The sequence below is a fragment of the Sminthopsis crassicaudata genome, chromosome 4, assembly GCF_048593235.1.
Source record: "Sminthopsis crassicaudata isolate SCR6 chromosome 4, ASM4859323v1, whole genome shotgun sequence".
NCBI lineage: Eukaryota > Metazoa > Chordata > Mammalia > Dasyuromorphia > Dasyuridae > Sminthopsis > Sminthopsis crassicaudata.
The window spans coordinates 21,074,590-21,095,881 of record NC_133620.1 but is presented as its reverse complement, the minus strand read 5'-3'; the positions used below and the strand labels follow the sequence as shown (position 1 = coordinate 21,095,881).

The 21,292-nt window shown below is 48.1% G+C and overlaps 1 protein-coding gene across 2 annotated transcripts in view; it reads right to left on the bottom strand.

Moving 5' to 3' along the window:
* Positions 1–21,292, bottom strand: part of USP24 (ubiquitin specific peptidase 24) — a 149,177-nt gene that overhangs the window by 43,789 nt on the left and 84,096 nt on the right. For both annotated transcript variants that reach the window (XM_074265835.1, XM_074265836.1), the window contains exons 25-40: positions 20,146–20,212; positions 19,938–20,048; positions 18,772–18,870; positions 18,515–18,685; positions 17,341–17,426; positions 15,985–16,078; positions 14,663–14,818; positions 10,306–10,403; positions 8,872–8,967; positions 8,469–8,697; positions 7,497–7,656; positions 6,944–7,099; positions 5,705–5,775; positions 3,959–4,119; positions 2,871–2,932; positions 272–463 (exon numbers count right to left, since the gene is read on the bottom strand). In XM_074265835.1, the coding sequence (XP_074121936.1) occupies positions 272–463; positions 2,871–2,932; positions 3,959–4,119; positions 5,705–5,775; positions 6,944–7,099; positions 7,497–7,656; positions 8,469–8,697; positions 8,872–8,967; positions 10,306–10,403; positions 14,663–14,818; positions 15,985–16,078; positions 17,341–17,426; positions 18,515–18,685; positions 18,772–18,870; positions 19,938–20,048; positions 20,146–20,212 (2,009 nt within the window). The remainder of the gene's footprint in view (positions 1–271; positions 464–2,870; positions 2,933–3,958; positions 4,120–5,704; positions 5,776–6,943; positions 7,100–7,496; positions 7,657–8,468; positions 8,698–8,871; positions 8,968–10,305; positions 10,404–14,662; positions 14,819–15,984; positions 16,079–17,340; positions 17,427–18,514; positions 18,686–18,771; positions 18,871–19,937; positions 20,049–20,145; positions 20,213–21,292) is intronic.

Here is a 21,292-nt window from a genome sequence, read left to right as displayed (position 1 = left end):
GCCCCGGTTTTGTCGCCTAGTAAATATACCAAAGGAAAAGTCGATTCTGTTTTTTTTCTGCCATTTTGAGTAATCAACCACAAAGAACATGAGAAATACCAAATTTTAGCCTGGTCTGCACTAAAAGATCCAGCCGACTTCCTACAGCTTAAAGCACCAATTTTCACTGGGCTACTTAGCAGCCACTCAGTTTATATTTCCCAAATATACCCTAACCTCTATTAATCATTGGAGACCTGTAGGATAATGTAATAATTACTGTAATAATTACCAAGCATTTCTTTCTCTGCTCCGCAGAGTGAAAGGAGGGTCTTGATGAGTCTTAAATGTCCAGCTAACAAAATGTTGTCTGCTTCACTGGTTTCACATTCAGCTGTACGATTAGGCTCAAAGTTATCTAGCCAAGTAATTTCATCCTCTAGCATGGCAGCTGGACTGATCTTTAACTGCTCCATTTCTGAAGCTAGAAAGGGAAAACAAACGCAGAAAGTAAGATCTCATGATCTGACGGCACCTTGAACTTGCTGGTCCAACGGAGAGTGCTCTATCTGTGCCAGAGGCATTGCTATCTGGAGTTGTCTTCCAATTGCCTCTTCTCACCAAATCTAGCCAGTGGTGAATTTCTATCCTTTCTTTAGCATTCTCTCTTCTGATTTATGTCCTTCTTCCTATTTTTAATGTCAGCACCCTAGAATAAAACCTTATTGCAAGCCTGAATATTAGTGTAATGGCAATCTATGTCTTCCTTGTCCTCCTTTCCCTTACAATGTGTTTTAAAAACATACCTTATTCTGGTCCCTTTGACTACCATTTTCCTCTCTCCCTGATCAGTGTGGTAAGTTGATAAGTAGCACAGAATAAAGTGACAATAGCAGGAGTAAGATTGTAAGGGAGAACCCATAAATCACATCATAAACCTTTCTAAAGATAAACGATTTGCAAATTGTAGCATTTATTGACCAATGAATATGTGCCAAATCAGGGGAAACTAGGGTTGGCTGTCAGGGTCTTTTGGTTGTAGAGAGGTTCCAAGCCTCTGCAGAGAAACCAGCAGGAACTGATAATTTGAGATGCTGTGGACATATTAAGGTTTTATAAACAACTCTGAGATGATTTGGAGACATTAACAAACTCACCCCTAAGGTGGCACAAAAAGCCTGCCTTCCTCTATCATCTCCTCTGTACCATTTCCATCACTTTTCTCTGTACTTTGCTCCTCTACCCGCTCTGTGATCGCAGTCCCACTTTCCCAGCAAATACACAAGGAACTGGGCATGTCTGCCCTCATTTCATTCACGATCACTTCGCAATGCCTTTTTAGATTGCTATCACATTAATATTTCTCGTACACAAAAGCTGATTTGAATCATATACCCTGCTTGAAACCTTTCAATGGTGGGGAGAAGATGAACTGAAAGTAGGAAAAAGCTGGCCTTATATCCAGGCTCTGCTATTCATTCCCTAGATCCCTCTGACGCTTCCTTTTCCCCTTTGCAGAATGTGCTCAATACTTGGTTGGGGTTTTAAGGAACAGAGGGCAGTCCTCTATGGAAAGCCCTTCAGAGACTTTATAGTGCTACGGCAATGTCTCCTCTATGGCTCATTATTAATGATGATCCATCACCACTACTTCCTTGGTTTGTTATTCAAGGCCTCTCTAAATCAGGCCTTACTCCTCCTATCTGGAAGAAAGGTTCCCACCATCCCTCAGGATGTTAAAGTACAATCATCCCCCATCATAGCTCTCTGCATCCTCCTTCCCATCCACCTCTGTATCTTCCTACTCTTTCTTGTATCTGCCCTGGACAGTTTGGTCCTGTATCAACAACCTTCCATCTGCAGCAATCTGGGCTACCTGATTTATCGCTTGATCCAGATTTGGGGAGCCCTTAACTACCAGCCCTCAGTTCTTTTCCTTCTCCCTGCAGAGCTCACTTCACAGCCTAACATCGGCTTTTGTTCCCGACACACTCAAGCCCTTCAATCTGGCTCCGTTCCCACAGCCTCCTCCTCACTTCTACCTAAGGCCCACAGACCTCATCAGACATCATGGTTCTTTAACCAGGCTAAGGATGGAGCTTTCCTCTCTTCATCCCTGGCTTGCTGCAATACGTGACTGCTGTCTGCCTTTGGTGATCTCCACTCCTTCCATCACCTGAGTCCCTCTGCTTTCTTCTCAGTCTTAACTGCTTAGGGAACCTGTTCAATTCTACATGGTTCCTGCCTCACCAATACCTGGATTCCTCCCACTTTGTTTCCTTCGCTCATGTTCACGTGGAGGCACAAACAACACAGACTGGGTCCAAGAGGAATCGATGCTACCCAGTTTGTACCAGAGACTTCCTGCAGTGAGCTAATTCTGCTCTATTTCTCCCTCACTGATTTTCTATTTCCCTCATCATCTTTCCTGTTTCCCTCTGCTGGCCCTCCCTTTAAATACTGAGATCATTCACTGAGAAATCCGGTCTCCTATGATGATCCTCCTTATGTCCAATCATCCCCTCCAATGTCCTTTGATGGCGAGACAAACCAGCACCCCCAAATCCATGTCAGCCGAGAGCTGCCGCCGCCACTGCAAGTCCCACATTAGTGTTTTTGAAAGCTGCTTCTTGCCATGACACCCCCCCCCCCCAATCTCAGAGGACTGAGAAGATGAGAAAGAAACAGAATGTTCCCCCACAGGACCAGGGCCAGGAGGACGAGCAGCAATTTTAGGTCTTCCGTGCCGACCCCAGTGTTATAGCACACAGTCTAATCCGCTGCCCATTTCCAAGCCACGCAGGCGCAGAACAACAGTGGGGAGGACTGGGGTGGGCAAAGAGGAGGTGGGCCTGCCCCGGCAGGATGCTCTCAGAGTCGGATGCACTTACTTGTCAGGTCGTCGAGTAACTGACACCTCAGATCAAAGTACTCCATGCACTGGGACAAGAGCCTGGAAAGAGAGAGGTCGCAGTCAGCCCAAGGACTGGCTGTTAAAGGAAATCTTTCTGTCTTCCAGTTTTCAGATTAACGAGCTGATGAAACTTGGAGTACAACAGAAGGACAGGGGCGATCTCTAACCCGCAGGGGTCACCAAGGAGCACACTGGGATTCCCTTTCCTCAAACACAAACCCTGCTTTAAATGATGAGGTCCCTGGACTATTATTATTAGAAGGAAGAGGAAAAACCCAATCGCAGGAAAGGGAGCAGACGTGGAGTGTACTTTGAGAATCCTGAAGACACCCTGTAGATGTTAAGAGAAGGCCATTAGTGGCAAAGGGCACAAGATCTCCAGCTCTCTGACCTCTCCGTTATGTTCCACCGTGCAGGTAAGTGGGAGCCATGAGAGTTTACTGAAAGATGGGGATGACATAGTCTCAGAAACGCTTCCTCCTCCAAACCTTCCACAGCCACGGAGGGCGTCCCTGCATTGGTCCCAAAGGTCCCTCCCCAGCTTCTCGACCATAGCTCCCGGAGGCAGGGCCTGTCTCGTGCCGCGTATGGCCAGCACAGTGGCCGCCACATGGTGGGTGCTCAGTCAGAGCCCCAGCAGACTGGTCAGGCTGCCCTTGGGACAAAAGGGCTGGGCACACCCTGGAGGCAGGCAGACCCGCTGGCAGCTACTGCAACAACCAGGCCTTAAATGAGGGGGCCTGCATCGGGGTACGGCCGGGTCACAAGGGAGAAGGATTTGCTAGCAGCTTAGACATGGGGAGGGGGGGAGGAGAAGGGAGAGTCAATCTAGCACTTGGGAGTGTGGGGGTCTGGGAGGAGGGCGGTGCCTCTGAACCTTGACCTATGTAAGAGACTCTGAGGATACTCCCACACATGGCCCGCCCCCAGCCTGTCTCTCAGTGCTGCTTTCTGCGTCTCCTACATTCTGGGACTTCAGGAGAATGCAGGGAAAAGAAAAAGGAAAACCAGACAAGGGGCAGGTCCGTGCTCGGCGTGGGGACGCAGCGGCCCGATCCTCGTTACCTCTGGTTGACGCCTCTCATGATACTCGTGGGAGACCAGAGCGGCAGCTGAGCAGTAAGAATGACCCCGAGGAGGAACTGATTTGGCTTCTGCACTTCCGGGTGAGCTGAAGTGTCCGTCTGGCTGAGAGTGTACAGCTGATCACAGGCCACGTGCCGAATCTGAAATAACAGCGTCGTCAGTGGCGGGGGGCACGATGAGAGAGACACAACCATTCACAGAGCACTTCACAAACATTCCCCCGCTTGATCCTCATAACAACCCTGGGAGAGAGGTTATTTAAATTAGAGCTTCCTGCCTCCAAGTCCCAGAAGCACAGCAAAAAATGATTTACTCTTAACTATTCACATAAATGTATGTGCAAATGTGGCCAGAAGCTGTGACTTGGTGTCCCCCGAACCAGGAGGACCCGAGTTCAAATCCAGCCTGAGACACTTCCTAGCTGCGTGACCCTGGACAGTCACGTCACCCTGTGTCTCAGTTTCCCCATCTGTAAAACAAGCTGGAGAAGAAAACGGCGAACATCTCCAGTGTCTCTGCCAAGGAAATCCCAAATGGGGCCACGAAGAGTGAGACTGATTCAAATGACTCAGCACCAAGTGTCAAAGAAAATTCAGGCCCCCAGTTTCCCATCTCTCTGATGAGGGGAGAGGACAGAGGCTCCTGAGGTTCCCTCCGGCTCTGGTTCTAGACCCCCAGGACGGTGACTCTACATTTCTAAGACTGGATCAAGTCCCCATGGCAAGATTCCTCCTCTAGAGAGCCCCTCCAAATGCTCATAATCAAAGCAAAAAATGGCTCCCTGGACAGAAGGACCGTTCCCTCCAAACCCAACGAGGCGTTCCTGAGCTGAAACTGGGGGGCCGGGGGGTGGGGGTGGGGTGCCAGCCTCCTGGCGGCCTCGCTCTCCTCGTCGGCTCACACAGACCATCTCCCCTCCTCCCTCGGCTCACTCCAACCAGTGAGCGCCTCTCTGCTACCTCACACCCGCACTGCACACACGGCACTAGGGGCTTTACAATTATCCCTCATGTGATACCTGCAACAATCCTAGGAGATATCTTATTTATTTACTTATTACTGTTTATTTGTTATTTGTTACTGTTATTCTTCCCATTTCACAGCTGAGGAAACATAGGCAGACTGAGGTTCCAGGGTCATCCTACTAGGATGTATCTGAGGCTGCACTCGAACTCGGGTCTCCCTGAAGCCTGAGAAGATGCTCTGCACCCTCTGGCGCCCCCTGGCTACTGATCGTCATTTTGATCTTTGTCTCACCAGCACCTCCTAACATTTGGAACACCTGCTAAGACATGGAACGTTCTGGATGGTTCTGGGCTGATCTGGAATACTGGTGTTGACTTGTTAGCTAATGAGCAAGGACCTGCTAGGAGACAGCAAGCCTGGGTGAAATGGAGTTTTATGTAATTTCTTTGTAATAAGACCTATAACTTATGATCTAAGTCGGTATAATTCAATATAAATGTCAGAAGTTTTCTGTTAAATTGGGAAGATGAACCTGGCACATCAGTCAAGAGAAGCCACGCACAAATTCACAGCCGCTGTCGCCTCCTGTGGCTTTAGTGCTTTCCGGGTGACCCCAATTACTGGGGGGAAGGACCTCAAACCGAGGGGCGAGCCCGAGGCCCCGGAGGGTGCTCCGACAAAGGGAACTTCCGGAGCTCCATCAGAGAGATTTCACAATGAAGCAGGATTAATTCGCCCAAACGTCTGGAAGAGCCTCACCTCAGCACTCGGAGATCCCAGCAGAATGTCGATGATGAAATCGGCCACACACGGCAAGTTATAGAAGGACGCTGAGAACAGGAAGCAGAGTTAGGCACGGCAAAGGCAGAGAGGCAGCCAGTCCTGGGGACGCGACCAGGCCCTCAGGGACACCGCTTGCCTGGTGCCTTGGGTCAGGCTCTCCAGGCTCTGTCCTCTCCCTCCCCGCTCCCACGCAGAGCCTGCACCCAAATTCCCCTTCTGTCCAAGGGACGCTTTTGAATGCCTTCTTCTTCCTTAAACTGACTCAAGTGTTTTGGGTGAAGCTCCTGCTACAACTGCAGCAAGTGTGTGTTTAAGGGCCGGAATCCTGAGCACCGGCTCCTCCCAGGCCGGATGTGCCGGCCACGGCTTACCCACTCAACAGCAGATCCTCTTTCCTTATCTCTGCCCAGCCCTTGACTTGAGTAAAGATCAGCAGCCCACTAAAAACTCTTGAGAGTATAGGAATAAATGGACTATTCCTTAGAATAATCAGGAGCATATATTTAAGACCTTCAGTAAGCATAATATGCAATAGAAATAAACTGCAACCTTTCCCAGTAAGATCAGGAGTGAAACAAGGTTGCCCACTATCACCATTACTATTCAATATAGTACTAGAAACGCTAGCCTCAGCAATAAGAGCCGAGAAAGAGATCCAAGGAATTAGAGTAGGAAATGAGGAAATCAAACTATCACTCTTTGCAGATGACATGATGGTATACTTAGAGAACCCCAAAGACTCTGCTAAAAAGCTACTAGAAATAATTCAAAATTTCAGCAAAGTGGCAGGATACAAAATAAATCCACATAAATCCTCGGCATTTTTATATATCACTAACAAAATGCAACAGCAAGAGATACAAAGAGAAATTCCATTCCAAACAAATGTTGAAAGTATAAAATATTTGGGAATCCATCTACCAAAGAAAAGTCAGGAATTATATGAGAAAAATTACAAAACACTTGCCACAAAAATAAAGTCAGATTTAAATAATTGGAAAGACATTCAATGCTCTTGGATAGGCCGAGCGAATATAATAAAGATGACAATACTCCCCAAAATAATCTATTTATTTAGTGCTATACCAATCAGACTCCCAAGAAACTATTTTAATGACCTAGAAAAAATAACAACAAAAGATCAGCAGCCCAAGAAATCAAGCCTAGGAGCCCGAAGTGGAGGTGGGCCCCGCGGCGACCACAGGAGGTTCTTACCCAGCTGCTGACTGCGGAGCTGCAGGCAGGTGACCAGCAGCGAGAGGGCCTCGCCGGCGATGAGCGCGTCTTTGGTGGACACGGACTGCTGCCGCACGCAGATCCCCGCATGCAGGGCGACCGGCTCGCCTTCGCTCCCAGAGCTGCAGTTGCTTCCTGAGCCAGGTAGACAAAGTCTGGGGTCAGAGTGGCCGCTGCAGAGGGCACGCCCCACCGGAGCCCCTCTCTGAGTCTCCAGGCTTTTTACTGTGACTGCTTTGGTCATGAAGGGTCATCTTATGACCCCAAAACCAACACCCTCGGTTTCCATGAAGTGGGGAACCAAATGAAGCTGGTAAACAGCCCCTTAGAACATTAATTTCCAAAGATGATTACTAGCGAAAGCCAGATGGTCCCATCCAGAAAAGAAACCTCTGCCGCAGGGGCCAGAGGCTCTGCTTCTGAATGTAACCATCAGGGCCCGGGGGGCCTTGCCATGCTCGGGCTCTGCTAACCCGACGGAAGGACTTCCAACCTTCCCATGGGATGGGGACGTCTCCCTTGAAATCAATACCTGAGCTGCTGAGTCTGTTTCGAATTCCAATAGGAAACAAAGTGTTGCTTTCTTTTATCGGCTGGCTGCTCCCCACAAGGTCAAGACGTCCTGCAGCCGCTGCCCAGGACAGCCTCATGAAACAAGCCACAGTAGAAGTGAAATCATTTACATCCATTGTCTAAAGGAGTATGGAGAAAAGAGTTAGTGGGGGAGGAGGAAAGGGAAGGCACTCCCTACATCTGCTTGGGGGGAAGGGGGGATAGTCAAGCTCACAGCCCCAGTAGAGCACAGCGGGGGGCCAGCTGAGACCACCTCTGCCTCAGGGAGCTCCCCAGCAAAGGGCGAGTGTGGAGTCCGGGCCTGGGGCCCTGCACCTCCCAACGGGGCTCTGGCTGCTTCTCTCAGCACTTGCTTGTGGGTCAGCCTGCTCCTTGGGTGTCCATGTTCCCCAGAGCAAGGCAGCTCATCTCCCAGCGCCCCAGACTGGGCATTTCTAGCACGGAATGAGCACAGGGAATCCCATCTCCTGGCTGTGCCGAGGCTCTCGGGAGGTAACGCCTGATGTCTCGCTCCCAGTAAACCAATTCTGAGCCTAATCGAATGCCGCGCACATCGTTCTTACACCAAGTCTAGAGCAGCTTTGGCAACAAAAGGCTAATGGATGAGGCTGAAGATGAGGCGGGGATAAATCAACAGCCCGGAGACAGGCATTTAAGCAGAGAGCCTTGCCCACAAATGTATGGGTGGTGTGGTGAGAAAGGGGCTGGGAAAACAAGTGGTCTCTGATGGTAAAATAGATGCAAATGATGTTATGTGTCCTAAAATACACTTCCCTGACCTCAGTTGCTTCATTTGTAAAATCAGGGATAAAATAGCCGCTGTGCCTGGCTGCCAGAGTGGTTATGAACCAGGTAAGAGAACATCCTAACGGAACCTGCCCACCTCAAAGGGCTGGAGGAATATCCTGGGCACGACGACGGGCACGCTTACCTGTATGGCGACTCTGGCAGCAGGGATGATTTCTTCCACCCGGATGGAGGACCTGTCAGAGACCGAGAGCTGTCTGTAGGAGGCCTTCTCTGGGGTCCCGCACAGGGACATCTGTCGGCTGGACTGACGGCTTATGTTGCGGAAGGGACGGGAAGCGAGCGCCTCGATGCCATCTTTGGTGAGATCTTCGTCCAAGAATGTGGGCATGGTCTGCCCGACAAGTAAGAATCTTCCAAGAAAGGCAAGAAAACCAAGGATTACCGGGGGACAGCTTACAAAGGAGCCTTGAATATTTAAAGTCTTAGAAAATGAAGTTAATGGGGTGTCAACTGGGAGCAAGGGACACGGCTCTGGCAGGAGGAGGTCATCCATGGCAGTGCACCGACACGGTCAGCCGACATACCTTGCAAGCTGCAGGCAGATGGAATAAACTCCCTGCCTCGTTTCATAGTCTACTTCCGAAGGTATAGAGTCTCTCTGCATGACGTTGACCACCAAGCTTTTATTTGAAAAAGAGAGAGAAAATCGCTAGATTTCAGTCCACATTTCAGGGTAATTCTTCTAAGTGACTGAGTAGTTTTTGAAACATATCAAAGAGAAACTCCCCAGAACTCCCTACCTATAACCATCCTCTTGGCCCCACTAATTTGTGCAAGCAGCCTGCAGACATACGTCTCCCCCATCATGCTTTGGTACTGGGTTGCTCCATAAATATTCTGAGTTATTATCTCAACAAATTCTTAGGATTGTGGGGGGGAAGAAGGAAGGGAGGTAGAGGAAGTAATGGGAGGGATAGTGGACTAATGGGATGTAAAGTACTTCAGTACACTGAAGACCTGCTTAATATATTTAAGGATCTATTTAATTAACATTAATAACGACAGTACAAGTGACCCACCTTTCTAATAAATTTAAAAATGTATAGTGTTTGCAAGCATGTGAGGCTCATGCTTCAGTTTGTTATAAAGCTGAAAAGACATGGTGAAAACTTCTGACAGATTGCTCTTGTTTAAGTGATGCGATGAAGAGGAACAAAAATAAGGTCCCCTTCATGTCTAAGTCCTAAGATCTGGTCACTGGGAAAGTGCCTTAAAGTTACCAAAGGAAGAAGGCAGTAGCACACAGAGAGCAGGCTCAGACCCTGCCTCAGACTTCGTGTGACCCTGGGTAAGTCACGAAACAAGCAGAGAGCAGGAACAACAGCATTTCTTCACCCCCACTCCCGGCTGCAGTGAAAGCAAAAGGCCTGGGAAGCATTGGGCCCCATGAACGTGGGCTACCACTAGAGCCGGACTCCTCTAGACACATGGAACAACTATCTTTAGCTTGACTCCCATCTCTCCACAGCCCCAGGATTGTTCTAGAGAGCAAGCTCTGCCATTTCTATTGGCCACTTGAGTTTAGCCAGAAGAGACAATGGAGCCCCCCTGCCCAGAGAATGCCTCTTCCCCCAGTGGCTCTATCCGAAGGACCTGTTGGTCAGCCACTCCTGCTGGTTTCCTAGGGTTTGGCAGACAATTGCTACAAAGTGGTGGCCGGCGGTTCATTCTGTGCACCCCTCCTCCTCCTCCTCCTCCTCCTCCTAGCTGGGGACTGCGGGCCTGGAGAGCCCAGCAATGGGCCCTGTCTAGGACCAGCTTGCTGGCCATGAGGTGATGTGACTTTTTTCTGGGAGTTTATAAAACCAAGAAATTGTGAACTGGCTCATTTTCCATGGGGAGGGACGGGTCTCAAAGCCCCCAGTTTACCCAGAACCCTCCCTAACTTAGCTATGGGCCCAACTCCAGAAGCCACTCTACGTGGCTGAAGGGAGCTCAAAGGCTGTGCCCAAACCCACCTCAAGCCGCCTGCTCTGAGGAAGTTCTCGCAGAAGGATTTCGCACAGTTCCTGGCCATTTCATCATCAGCTGTTGGCATGAGTTTGGAGCTCAGGACCTAGGACGGGCACAGGGAGTTTAGTCTTTCTAGCAATCTCAGCAGAAATGGCATTTCTACATGAAGATTAAGGAGCCCTCCAGTCAGACCTGCTGGGGATGGAATGCAGCCCAGGAAAAGTAACCCTGGATTGGAGGGAGATTAATCCAACAGCCCGACGCACCCAATGACACCTTCTTCTGGTCTGGAGGAAAGGGGGCGGCTATCTCACAGGCAAAACAAAGTGAGAATCCACAGGGACAACACTGTGAGGCATTTAAGCCCCCACTGTGTGCCAGGCACAGGACACAGAGAAGAAAAGGACAGCCCTTGTCCTCGATCAGCAAAAAAGCCCAGGAAATGTCGCTGCCTGCCGAGAACAGGCCTGACTCTCAGAGGTCCCGGGTGCCTGGTCACCGACCGAGGAGACACGCTCCTAATGAGGGACACACACATGGGTGCTGGGGGAGCGATCACCTGCTGAGCCACCAACAGGAAATGGGTAACAAATGGCTCTAGCAGCACAGTGACGAGGAAACAGGAAAGCCGCAGTCTCCGTTCGGTGCCACAGGCAGAACCCCAGTGTTTGTGCCCAAGCTTGTCCCTGCTGCTGCCAAGAACCAGCGCCCTCCCTGGCACCTGCCTCCGAGGGTGGATGGAGGAGTCAGCCATGCTGTGGTGACCCTGGATTCTCAGAGGCCCAATTAAATGAACCATGCTAAAACTGTGAATGATTTTATTTTGTTGCTTTTTTTTTTTAATGTTTTTTCTGAGTTGTCTTGTTTTGTGAAAAATCAGTGATGAAGAACCTCTTCAGTCCCTGCTCAGTCTCCACACCCGGTGGCAGTCCTTAGGGAACAAGCTCCATGCACAAGGGGCTGGCACTGACACCAGGGAGACCACAGGCATGTGTGTAAATAAACTTAGCATCAAACACAGATAAAGTAAAAAAGTAAGTGTTCGGGAGGGATGAAGGCGGCTGAGCTGCATCTCCAAGGGGAGGCAGAGGAGGCAGGTTTCTTCCCCGGTCACAACACACCTCCGCCTTTCCCAGAATGCCCCCGCTTGAGTTGCCCCCAACTGTGCAGCTCTCTTTGTCCACACCCCAAGGCCTGGTAAATGTTTATCGACTGACTGACCAGTGCTGAGGCAGAGAGATGGAATGTCCTGTTTGAATTACAGGGGAAAGGGTTAGGGCCTTTGGACTGCAACATGCAGGGGGGAGTGACGTCTACAAGGCTCTAGGCGACAAGTTTTTGTATACACCATAAAACCCGTCCGGGGGAGCCCAGAAACGGATTCTGCCACTGAAAGATCTGCTCTGGGGAGAAACCTTCTCAATGGAGCTTAGGAGGGCAAAGACCTCATGCTGAAAGTAGCTCTGAGCCTTCAGGAGCAGCCTGTGCCACAGAGTGGCAAGGGTGGCAGAGCTGGCTCACACGCCCATTTCTGTCAACATGGCCAAGTGGAAAAGGCTTTAATTTAAAGGCTGAGCAAAAGAATTTATCTGATCCTAGAAGCAACAGGAAATCACTAGAACCGACAGCATGAGGGAGTCCTGGGGTCAGATCTGCTTTTAACGATGATGACTCTGGCAGCCAAAGAGGGATGTGAGCAGGGACAATCAGGGAAATGAGAGGTGATAGATAAAGGAGAGAAGGAACCAGAGGTGAGAGATGTGAGAAATGATGGGCTCTGTGGGGTGAGGGAGATAGGAAAAAATCCAGGATAATTCCCAGTTTATCAACCTTGGAAGCAGGAAAGATGCCAAGTTTGGCAAAGGGATAGTATAAGGATAAAGATGAGTTTGATTTTAGACAGGAAGACAACCAGTACGAAACATCCAACGGGCAATGGTTGTGTAAGCCCGGAAGACCAGCAAGAGACACAGGCTGCTCAGTTACATGACTGGGACAGAGAAGATTCTTAAGCAGAGGAGCAGCCTCTTACCCCAAATGTCTCAGCAGAAAATCTCACCTATTTGACTCCCTCCTCTTTACATCCTTCATCCCCATTCCAAACAAAGAGGGGCCCCCTGTGCTTGACGAGGCATAAGTGACCCTCATCCATCACCCCACGTCTAACAGCTACTAATCCACTACTTAAAAGTTATTTGGAAAAAACCTCACTCCATCGATCCATCCCACTGGGTCTTTCCTCTCTTCCATGGCTAGACTCTTGGAGGAAGCTGTCTCCAATGGGTACTCCCACCTCTTCTCTTCTCATTCTCTTCTTAAACTCTACAATTGGGTTTGGGACTGTCTCATTCCAGCAGAACTCATCTCTCCGAAGTTTCGTGGGATCTCTTAGCCGTCAGACCCAGTGGCCTTTTCTCCATCCTCCTTGATCTCTCTGCACCTCGCACGGTTCTCTCTCAGGACACTCTTCCTCTTGGTTCTCCGCCTTCCTCTCTGACGGCTCCTTCTCTGCCTCTTCCTCCAGATGGTGCTCTGAGTGCAGGTGTTCCTCGGGGCTTTGTCCTAGGCTCTCTTTTGCCTCTGGAATATTTTTCTAAGTTATCCCATCTCACGGATTCAATCATCATTGATAAGCTAAATGTTTCTACATATCCCATCTCTCAGATGACCTGCAGGCTCACAATTTCAATGGATGTGAAGACAGACTTCTTCCACTGGAGATCTCGTAGACATCTCAAATCTCAAACATTTCATTATCTGGCCTCCACTGATGGAAGGCTCTTCAAATCTGTGGCCATAGGTCATCTACTCACCTGCAGCATCTCCCAAATATGCCCCTCTGACTCTCTACCACTGCCAGCCCTGGGGCAGACCCTCGTCACCTCCCTCCTCCAGCTGCCAGAGGGGCCTCCTGTGGCCTGCATTTAGGGGCCAGAATTTTACCCTGGCTATTTGATCAGCCTGAGTGCCCCCCCACCCCCCAGCTCTGGGATCAGTCTGCTGCTAGCTCCTGAAGCCCTTCCTAACTCGGCCCCATCATTCACTTCCCTTCTCTGTCCTGTCTTGGCTCCCTTCTTCCTTTGTGACCTCCCCTAAGGCAGGCACCTTCCCGCTGAGGTCACCCCTGCTTAGCTTCTCTGCACCTTTCCCCATCTAGGGGTTCACATGCCTGTTGTTCTGTGTGCCTCGGGTGCTTTAAAAAGGCTTTCTGCCTTGGACTCGTCCCTTACAATGTGGTCAGTGGAAGTGACCTTCCCACCATACAAGGGAGGCATTGATAGCGGGCCCAGGCCCACCCCGCTCCCTTACCAGCTGCTCCCTGGGAGCCCATGGGGCAGGAGCGCTGCCTCAGTGGGTTTTTCAGCTGGCTCATGGTCCAGCCCATGTTCTGTCTGTAAAGCTGGTCTATAAAACCCTTGAATAAGAGTTTCCATTGATCTTTCCATTTTAGCCATCTGGGGCTCGTCATCAAGACAGTTACCTCTCCTCCCAGCCTGGTGTTTTCCAAGGATCCAAATCACTGGAGCAAGAAACAAAGTGGTCACAGTGGGGTCGGGGGGGCCCAGAGGGCGAAAGAAGCTCTCCCCTGGGAATCTTCCAAGTGAACACCCAGCTTCTGAAGACTGGCCCTCGTTGGGCTCAGCTTCTTGGCAGTCAGGACCGTTTACCAGTATCGAGTCCACCTTGCTCCTTCTTGATCATAATAACAGCATGAAAAACTGTGAGTTGTCAAAATCCTAGTAAACTGCCCTTTTCTCCACTCTGTTGTTGAATAACCTTGTCCACAAAGGAATGGGGTCCAAATAGCACAAACTGCTCTGGACAAGGCAGGAGAGCTCCCTCTGTCTTCTCCTCTTCCCACTCGCTGAGGGTGCCTTTTGTGAGCTCTAGAGTCCGGGGGAGAGGCTCTAGTTCTCCTTTCGGCACTCCAGGCTATTCTTCTGTCCAAATTCTTTCAAGAGATTATCTCACTTGTTACCAGGCCTTGTGTCAGACGTTTCAGATGGCTTGTGCTCCTTTTCATGAGGACACAGTTAAAAGTAGCAATGAAAACAACTAAAGTAATTAAATGCTCAAATTATAATCAGCTTCTAAAGCGGAAGAACACAAAAATCACAATTTATAGGCGGATTTCCAAACTGCAAAGCTATTTTATATAAGCAACACCATTCCTAGATATGTTCATCCAAATCACGCAACAGTCCCATTAAATGGCAGAGGAGGTGACGAGGAATGGAAGTTTCCCCTCTTACTCTATAGCCTTTAGAGTCACTTTACAGACACGTCATGCCCATGCTGGAATCCAATGAACTAACGCCCGTCTCAGGCCAGTGTAGTCAGCAGAAAAGAGATACTTCTTACCTCTAGGTTGTACAGTACTCTGAAAGTGGACATTCCAGGGGCAAAGGATCGAAAAAGACTTTCCAAAATGGAGCTGGCACTGGGTTGATGCTGTTGCTTTGAAGACAAGGATGGAGATTTTGAAGACTGAGAACTTGTTTCAGACAGCAGTGTTTTCTGAGGAAAAATTATAGTTACAAACAGAAACATTAGAGTTTCATTATACTTTTTTAAACATAAGTAACATACATCAGATATTTTCAAACCCAATAAAATCTGTAAGGCAGAAGACAATCTGGCTAAACCCCTATGGAAGAAAGCTTCAGCTTTATTCCAATGTGTCCTACTGAAGACGGCGAATGCTTGACAATATTCAAACATTCCCGTCCCTTTTGATGGAAATGCTCACGTCTGATTGTGATAGGAACTCACTGTAATGCTTCGTATTTAAAACCCGGTCCTACCCATGTTCTGTGCCAAGTAATAATATATGAGACAGCATAAATCATCCTACGTGAAATCTGAGTTGAATAAAATAGATTTCATGCGTCAACAAACTAAGGGAGAGAGAAAGAGATGAAATGGCTATTGATGCTCCATGGGAAGATAACAGCAAATTTCCACATCTTATGAGTTACTTGAGATGAAGAATTCATGCACTCAAATACAGTAAGAGTTCTAAGATAAAACTTAAAAAAAAAAAAAAAAAATTAGTGTCTGAAACTAACCACTATAAATTAAAAATTGACTATTCTGTATGCGTACAAATCAAGATTAAGCCAAATATATAGCATTCTTGATGGCACAAAGACATATATTTAATATATTAACCAGTGGTCCTCAAACTTTTTAAATAGGGGGCCAGTTCACTGTCCCTCAGACTGTTGTAGGCCGGACTATAGTAAACACAAAAGCTCCCACTCTGTCTCTGCCCCTCAGCCCATTTGCCATAACCCGGCGGCCGCATAAACGTCCTCAGTGGCTGCATCTGGCCCGTGGGCTATAGTTTGAGAACCCCAGTATTAAACTATAAGTAAATATTAAAGTCTGGGGAACAATTTGGTTCAAAATTCCTTTTTGTGGTCACAAAAGATACTCATGTTGAAAGTGAAATTCTTTTCTGGAAAATGTCACAGGAAAACTCTAATAACTCTTTAAGGTAATGGTAATTTATGAAGGAAAAAAAGCCAGTTACTAATACATGAGCTAAGTATGACCCCCTCCATGATAATTTCATTAGAAGTAGTTTAATAGTTCCTTGACAATTATTAAATATTCTAAAACAGCTCAATTAGAGATCTTCTGCTACATGGGAAATACTATGCAAACTTCCCAAAACATACCTTTCGGCCTAAAGAGTCGAGCTGATCAAGGGCTTCCTGAATAGCTGGGTCAGTAGGTATCAACAATAGCAGCTTTCGCACTCGTAGTGTTATCCTGCAAAGTTACAAGTAAAAGTTGGTTGTGTCAGCTACAGTTTAATGGTCCAAGTAATTCACACAGTTGAGGATGTGAAGTAAATTGTACGTGGTAACAAGGAAGTGGAGATTGAGAGGATGCCATCAATTGGGGCATGGTCGAGTAAATTACGGTAACTGAAACGTAACGGGATATTATTGCTCTATAAGAAATGATGAGCAGGATGATTTCAGAAAAGCCTGGAAAAATTCATATGAACTGACGTCGAGTAAAGTGAGCACAACCAAGAGAACACAGTAACTGTAACAACAAGATTACATGATCGACTGGGATGGACTTGGCTCTTCTAAGCAATACAATGATCCAAGAGTTTCAACAGATTTGGGATAGAAAATGCCAACTGCTTCCAAAGAGAGAACTGTGGAGACTGAATACAGATCGAAACATACAATTTTCACCTTTTTTTTGCTTTGCTTTTTCTTTCTTGTGAGTTTTCCCTTTTGTTCCAATTTTTCTTTCACATTATGATTAATATGAAAATTTGCTTAAAATGATTGTACATGCATAATTTATATTAGATTGTTTGCTGTCTTGGGAAGTGAAGGGAGGAGGGAGAAAAAATTTGGAATTCACAAACCTTACAAAAGAGAATGTTAAAACTATTCTTATAAATGTCATGGGAAAAATAAGAGATTAATGAGATAAAAATAGAGATCCTGTGCCCAGGATCACAGCTACCAATAAATGTATAAAGTAATCTTTAGCCATGTCTGAAAAATGAACAATGGAACATCACCCAAAAGTCAAGGGAGAGGGAGCAGTGCACATCAGAGGCAATGACTGAACTCTGGTACCAGATTAAAATGTGACTGTGAAATGTTTAATAAAAATTAAAATATGAGGCAGATGTTAATTTGTGGTTTTCCAGGTTAACATGCAGCCTGTCGAGATGCATTTCTACTTGGGTTTGATTCACCACCACCAGTAGACATCCTATTACCAGGAAAAAATGTAAGGAGAAGCTGAGTGCGTGTTGTGAACAGCAAATCAAGCAGGCATAATATGTGGTGAAGTTGAGGGATAGAGACGTGGCCGATTGCAATGTTGTCTGGGCCCTACCGTGTTGAAAGGGCTCAACAGAGGACAAAAGCTGATCAGGATAAAAAGTAACATGGGAACTGGGGAGAGACCACCTCTAACCAAGGAGCTGCCGAAGTCCTTCACTTTACACATAGCTCCTGAGTTTCCGAATTCTGACCATTTTATGAAAACATATTTACCTGGGCTCTTCCAGGTTGGCAAGCTGGTAGAGCATGTCAAATACGTTGCATACAAGTGCCATGACAACACCTGGGAGGGACTTCTCCTGAGGAGAAAGCAAAAGACATAACCATAGATATTGAATAAAAAATTTCTCTTTTCCTCCAAACAAAAAACACCAACTTTGACAAACCCAACACTCCTGAGCCTTAAAGAAAACAGAAGAGGGGAACCCCCAACGCCAGTACACCCATCCTGAGTGCAGGTGATCCACTATGTGTGCTGGCAGCCCCCCAGAGTGGGTCCTAGATGGCAGACTCAGAGCTGGCTTTGGTTGTTTTGGAGCCTTGAGCAAATGTCTCCCTGCCATCCCTCACAGAGTCAGACACCTGGGTAGCACTGCCTCCATTTCAGAGATGAGGCTCAGCCAAAAACCAGAGAGCATCACCTGGCGGACAGAGCACCACACTTCCCCCACCCCCAGGTCACCCAGTGGGTACCACTGGAGGTGAGGAACCAAGGCTGAGCTGCCTTAAGGACTAGAGCAGAACCAAACAACTGATAAAGTGTCCCCTTCTCTTCCATAGCATCAATAAAGAGCGAAAGAAGAGCCAAAGTATAGGAAAGCAGGCAGCTGCAGGGGTACCATGCACAAGGGTGACCCCAGATAGCTGATCTTCTGGAGACTGTCACCCTAATCCTGCGGAGCGACAACAGCAACTAAGACGAGACCAAGCACTCCAGAAGGGGCTCTGCTCAATCGCCTGATATGTGGAGGAGCCTTGGACTTTAACTTGCCTGAGATACAACTACTCGCTGGGGCACTGGACGGAGTGTTTGAGGTTGACAGTGGAAGTTACCAGGGACAAATCACCACTGAGTTCTTCCTTGAATGCCCCCCAGATCCCCAAAGTGAGAGGATGAAGTCTCCCTCAGTGAAGCAGAAGCTGGGCTGGCTCCTCAGAGCAGGTGGAGGCCTCCTGGGGGCCCGCAGGGTCTCTCTGACCAGCCTCGCCAATCCGGAAGGGCAACTAAAGCCCCAGAAATGCCTTGCAACAGTCTACAGAGGCCTTGGCAGCCCTGAAGGATTCAGCACAATAAAGGAAGGGAGGTGGGAACTGAACCTCTTTACTTCTCCTAAGTCTGGACCCCTCCCTAGGAGTAACACGAGAGAAGAAATGGGAGGCCCTTCACCTGTTCCATGACGTAGGAGGAGCTGAAGACGCCGCCGCTGCTGCTGGAGCTGGTGGAGGAGTCCGCAGAGCCCCCGGAAGGGGTGCCACTGCCGGACGTCTTGACTGTGAGGGCCTGCTCCTCGGAAAAGCCCAGCTGATGGAGCAGCTTCTGATCCTTGTTCACTGTGAGCTATGAGACACGAAGCTGTTATTATCTGGGGAAAACAGTACGGATATACAACATGAAAGAACCGGGAACAGTGCATTTCAACCTACCAGACTATCATTCGCAAATATCTGTATGTTATCCACGGGGGAATTCAACTGCTTAGCTATCTTCCACCTGACGCTCCCTATGGTTTCATTACTATGAGCCTGAAAGAAATAATTAAGTATACTGAAGTGAGAGCAGACCAAAGTTTCTATTATAATATAACATTATATATATATGTAGTTTCACATAAATTTGCAGTCATCTTCATTTGGCATTAAATGATAGGGGAAAAAAAAAGTATGATATTAAGAAAATACTTGATGCAGTGGAATATATCTCTTTGTTGGTGATTATAGTCGGTCGATAAATACTTCTTAAACTTTTACCAAGTGCCAATATTAAGATAAGTGCTAGGGATATAAAGAATGACAAAGTCTTATCCTCAAGAACTCTGATTTAAAATCAATCAAAAACAAAACAAGCATTCTGCTTACAATAAAGCGGGCTTCATGTTAGGAGACAGAGATGGAAGTATAAAGAATCAATCCCTGTCCAATGGAAACAGACTAGCGTAGCTAGAAAGTGACTAAACCGAGAAGGGCTTTGGGAGAGAGGGCACTAACAGTAAATTTCCCATAGGAGACAATGCTCCAACTGGCCCTCTTAAAGCCACGTAGGTGTGCAGAGGGATGAGATGTGAGAAGGCAGGGGGAGGGTGCTGTGGGAGAAGCCGGAAGCCAGATCAGCTGTCAGAGAGGGATTGGGGAGCAGGCAGAGCAGGGCTGTAAAAGCTACCAAGAGAAGGAAGTCCCCGTCCTGGGGCTAATGAAACAGAGAATCTCAGTGTGGCAGGATGGCAGTGAGGAGATCAAGACACCTCCAATACAAGCAAGATGAAATGGGCACTGACGACTATTGATGTGGGACTCTGGGGAGAGACTGGGGCTTGAATATGAAAAGATGGACAGCATCTGTACAAGTTGGGGGGAGGGGAAAGAGAGGGAGAGGCAGAGACAGATTTCAGTGACTTCATTAAAATCAACAGTATTTTCTGAACTGTTTTGGAGGGAGCTCTGAGGGTCCCACTGGGTTCCTTCCTTTTTGGGTCCTGCTTAGGGAATGCTACCTTTTAGTCGGTGACTTCCTATCACTCTCTCCCTGATAAGTTGAAACTATTACCCCATCACTGAGATAACCAAAACACGTTTCCAGAAGGTAGCAAGCGCACCTCGACAGTGAAGGTATCTTTGGTAGATTCGCACGTCACACTGAGAGTCAGAATATGTCCATGGAATGAAGCGCCGTGAGGTAGAATAGTGCGAGGAACAGAATAAAGGTCCTGAAAAAGGCCCAAGGGAGAAGATTTTTAGCCAAATGAGCAGTTCGACTAAGGACACGCTTCCCTGCAGTGAACACCTCTGCCCAAGGCCACTGACCTCGATGGTGATTACGTAGCGCTCGGCCAGCAGGAGTAGCCTCTCAATGATGACAAGCTTAGTAGACCTATAGATGTTTAGGAAAGAAATGGTGTTTTTGGAGTGTTAATGACTGTCGACATCAAGTAAATTAAGGCATTTCACCCAAATCCCATCCAAAGAGACAAAAGCACACTATGTCAATACCAGCCAAGGACCCTTGGTGATCTAGCCAGGGTAGGAAAACAGGCCCTGGGTGGGATATTGGCAGGGCAGGAGCTTTGCTTCCATCATCTTCTGTCAGACTGGTTCTTAGCATTTTGAAGCTGCCAGTCATAAGAAATCTGAAGTCAAGTCCCAGAGGGCAAAGTAGATAGCAAAGAACAAGTGTCTGGCTTCTAAATGGGCACTTCTGGGGTTAACTCCCGCTCGGCCTCCTTCTGCCGAGGTCAGCTCTGACATGCCCATGGCCAGTCTGACTAATGGCAGAATCTGATGACTTGGTCAGGACCAGAGAACATGTGCAAGCCGAGGGTCGGAGGACGCCACCGGGAATGCTCCCACGCAAACACACTGTGCTTTCCAAGCACGAAGCAGATATGAGGCTGCAGGCACCCTGGTCAGCTATGGAGAAGGCTGGCCTCCAGAGCCCAGCAGAGCCATGCTTGTGGACAACACTCAGTCCTATGCCAAAAAGGGGGGTTGGGGCAGAAGCAGGGAGAACAGAGGTAGCGATACAAGCCAACCCGGCTCAGCCGCTGCGGGCTCAGGGGCGTCCCTGCTCATGGGGCAGGGGAACTGTGAGCAGGACCAAGCCCGTGGGCCTTTGGCAGCAGCTCCGAGGCATGAAGCGTGCTGCTGGCTCTTGGGTTCCTATCAAAGGCTGAAGATTTTCCTATCAGAAATCATTACCCAGGAGTTTCTTCAGAGGCAACTAGATGCCAGAGTAGGGAGAGTTCTGGGCTTGGGGACCAATAAGCTGAAATTAAATTCTGCCAGACACTAGCGGGGTGACCTCAAGTCACTTCATCAGTCTGCCTCAGTGACCCCATATGCAAATGGGGGCTAATCCAAGCACCTCGCAGGGTGGTGAGGATCAAATAAGAGAATATTTACAAAAAGCATTTAACACAGTTCTTGGTACACAGCAGGTGCTCTATAAATGCTG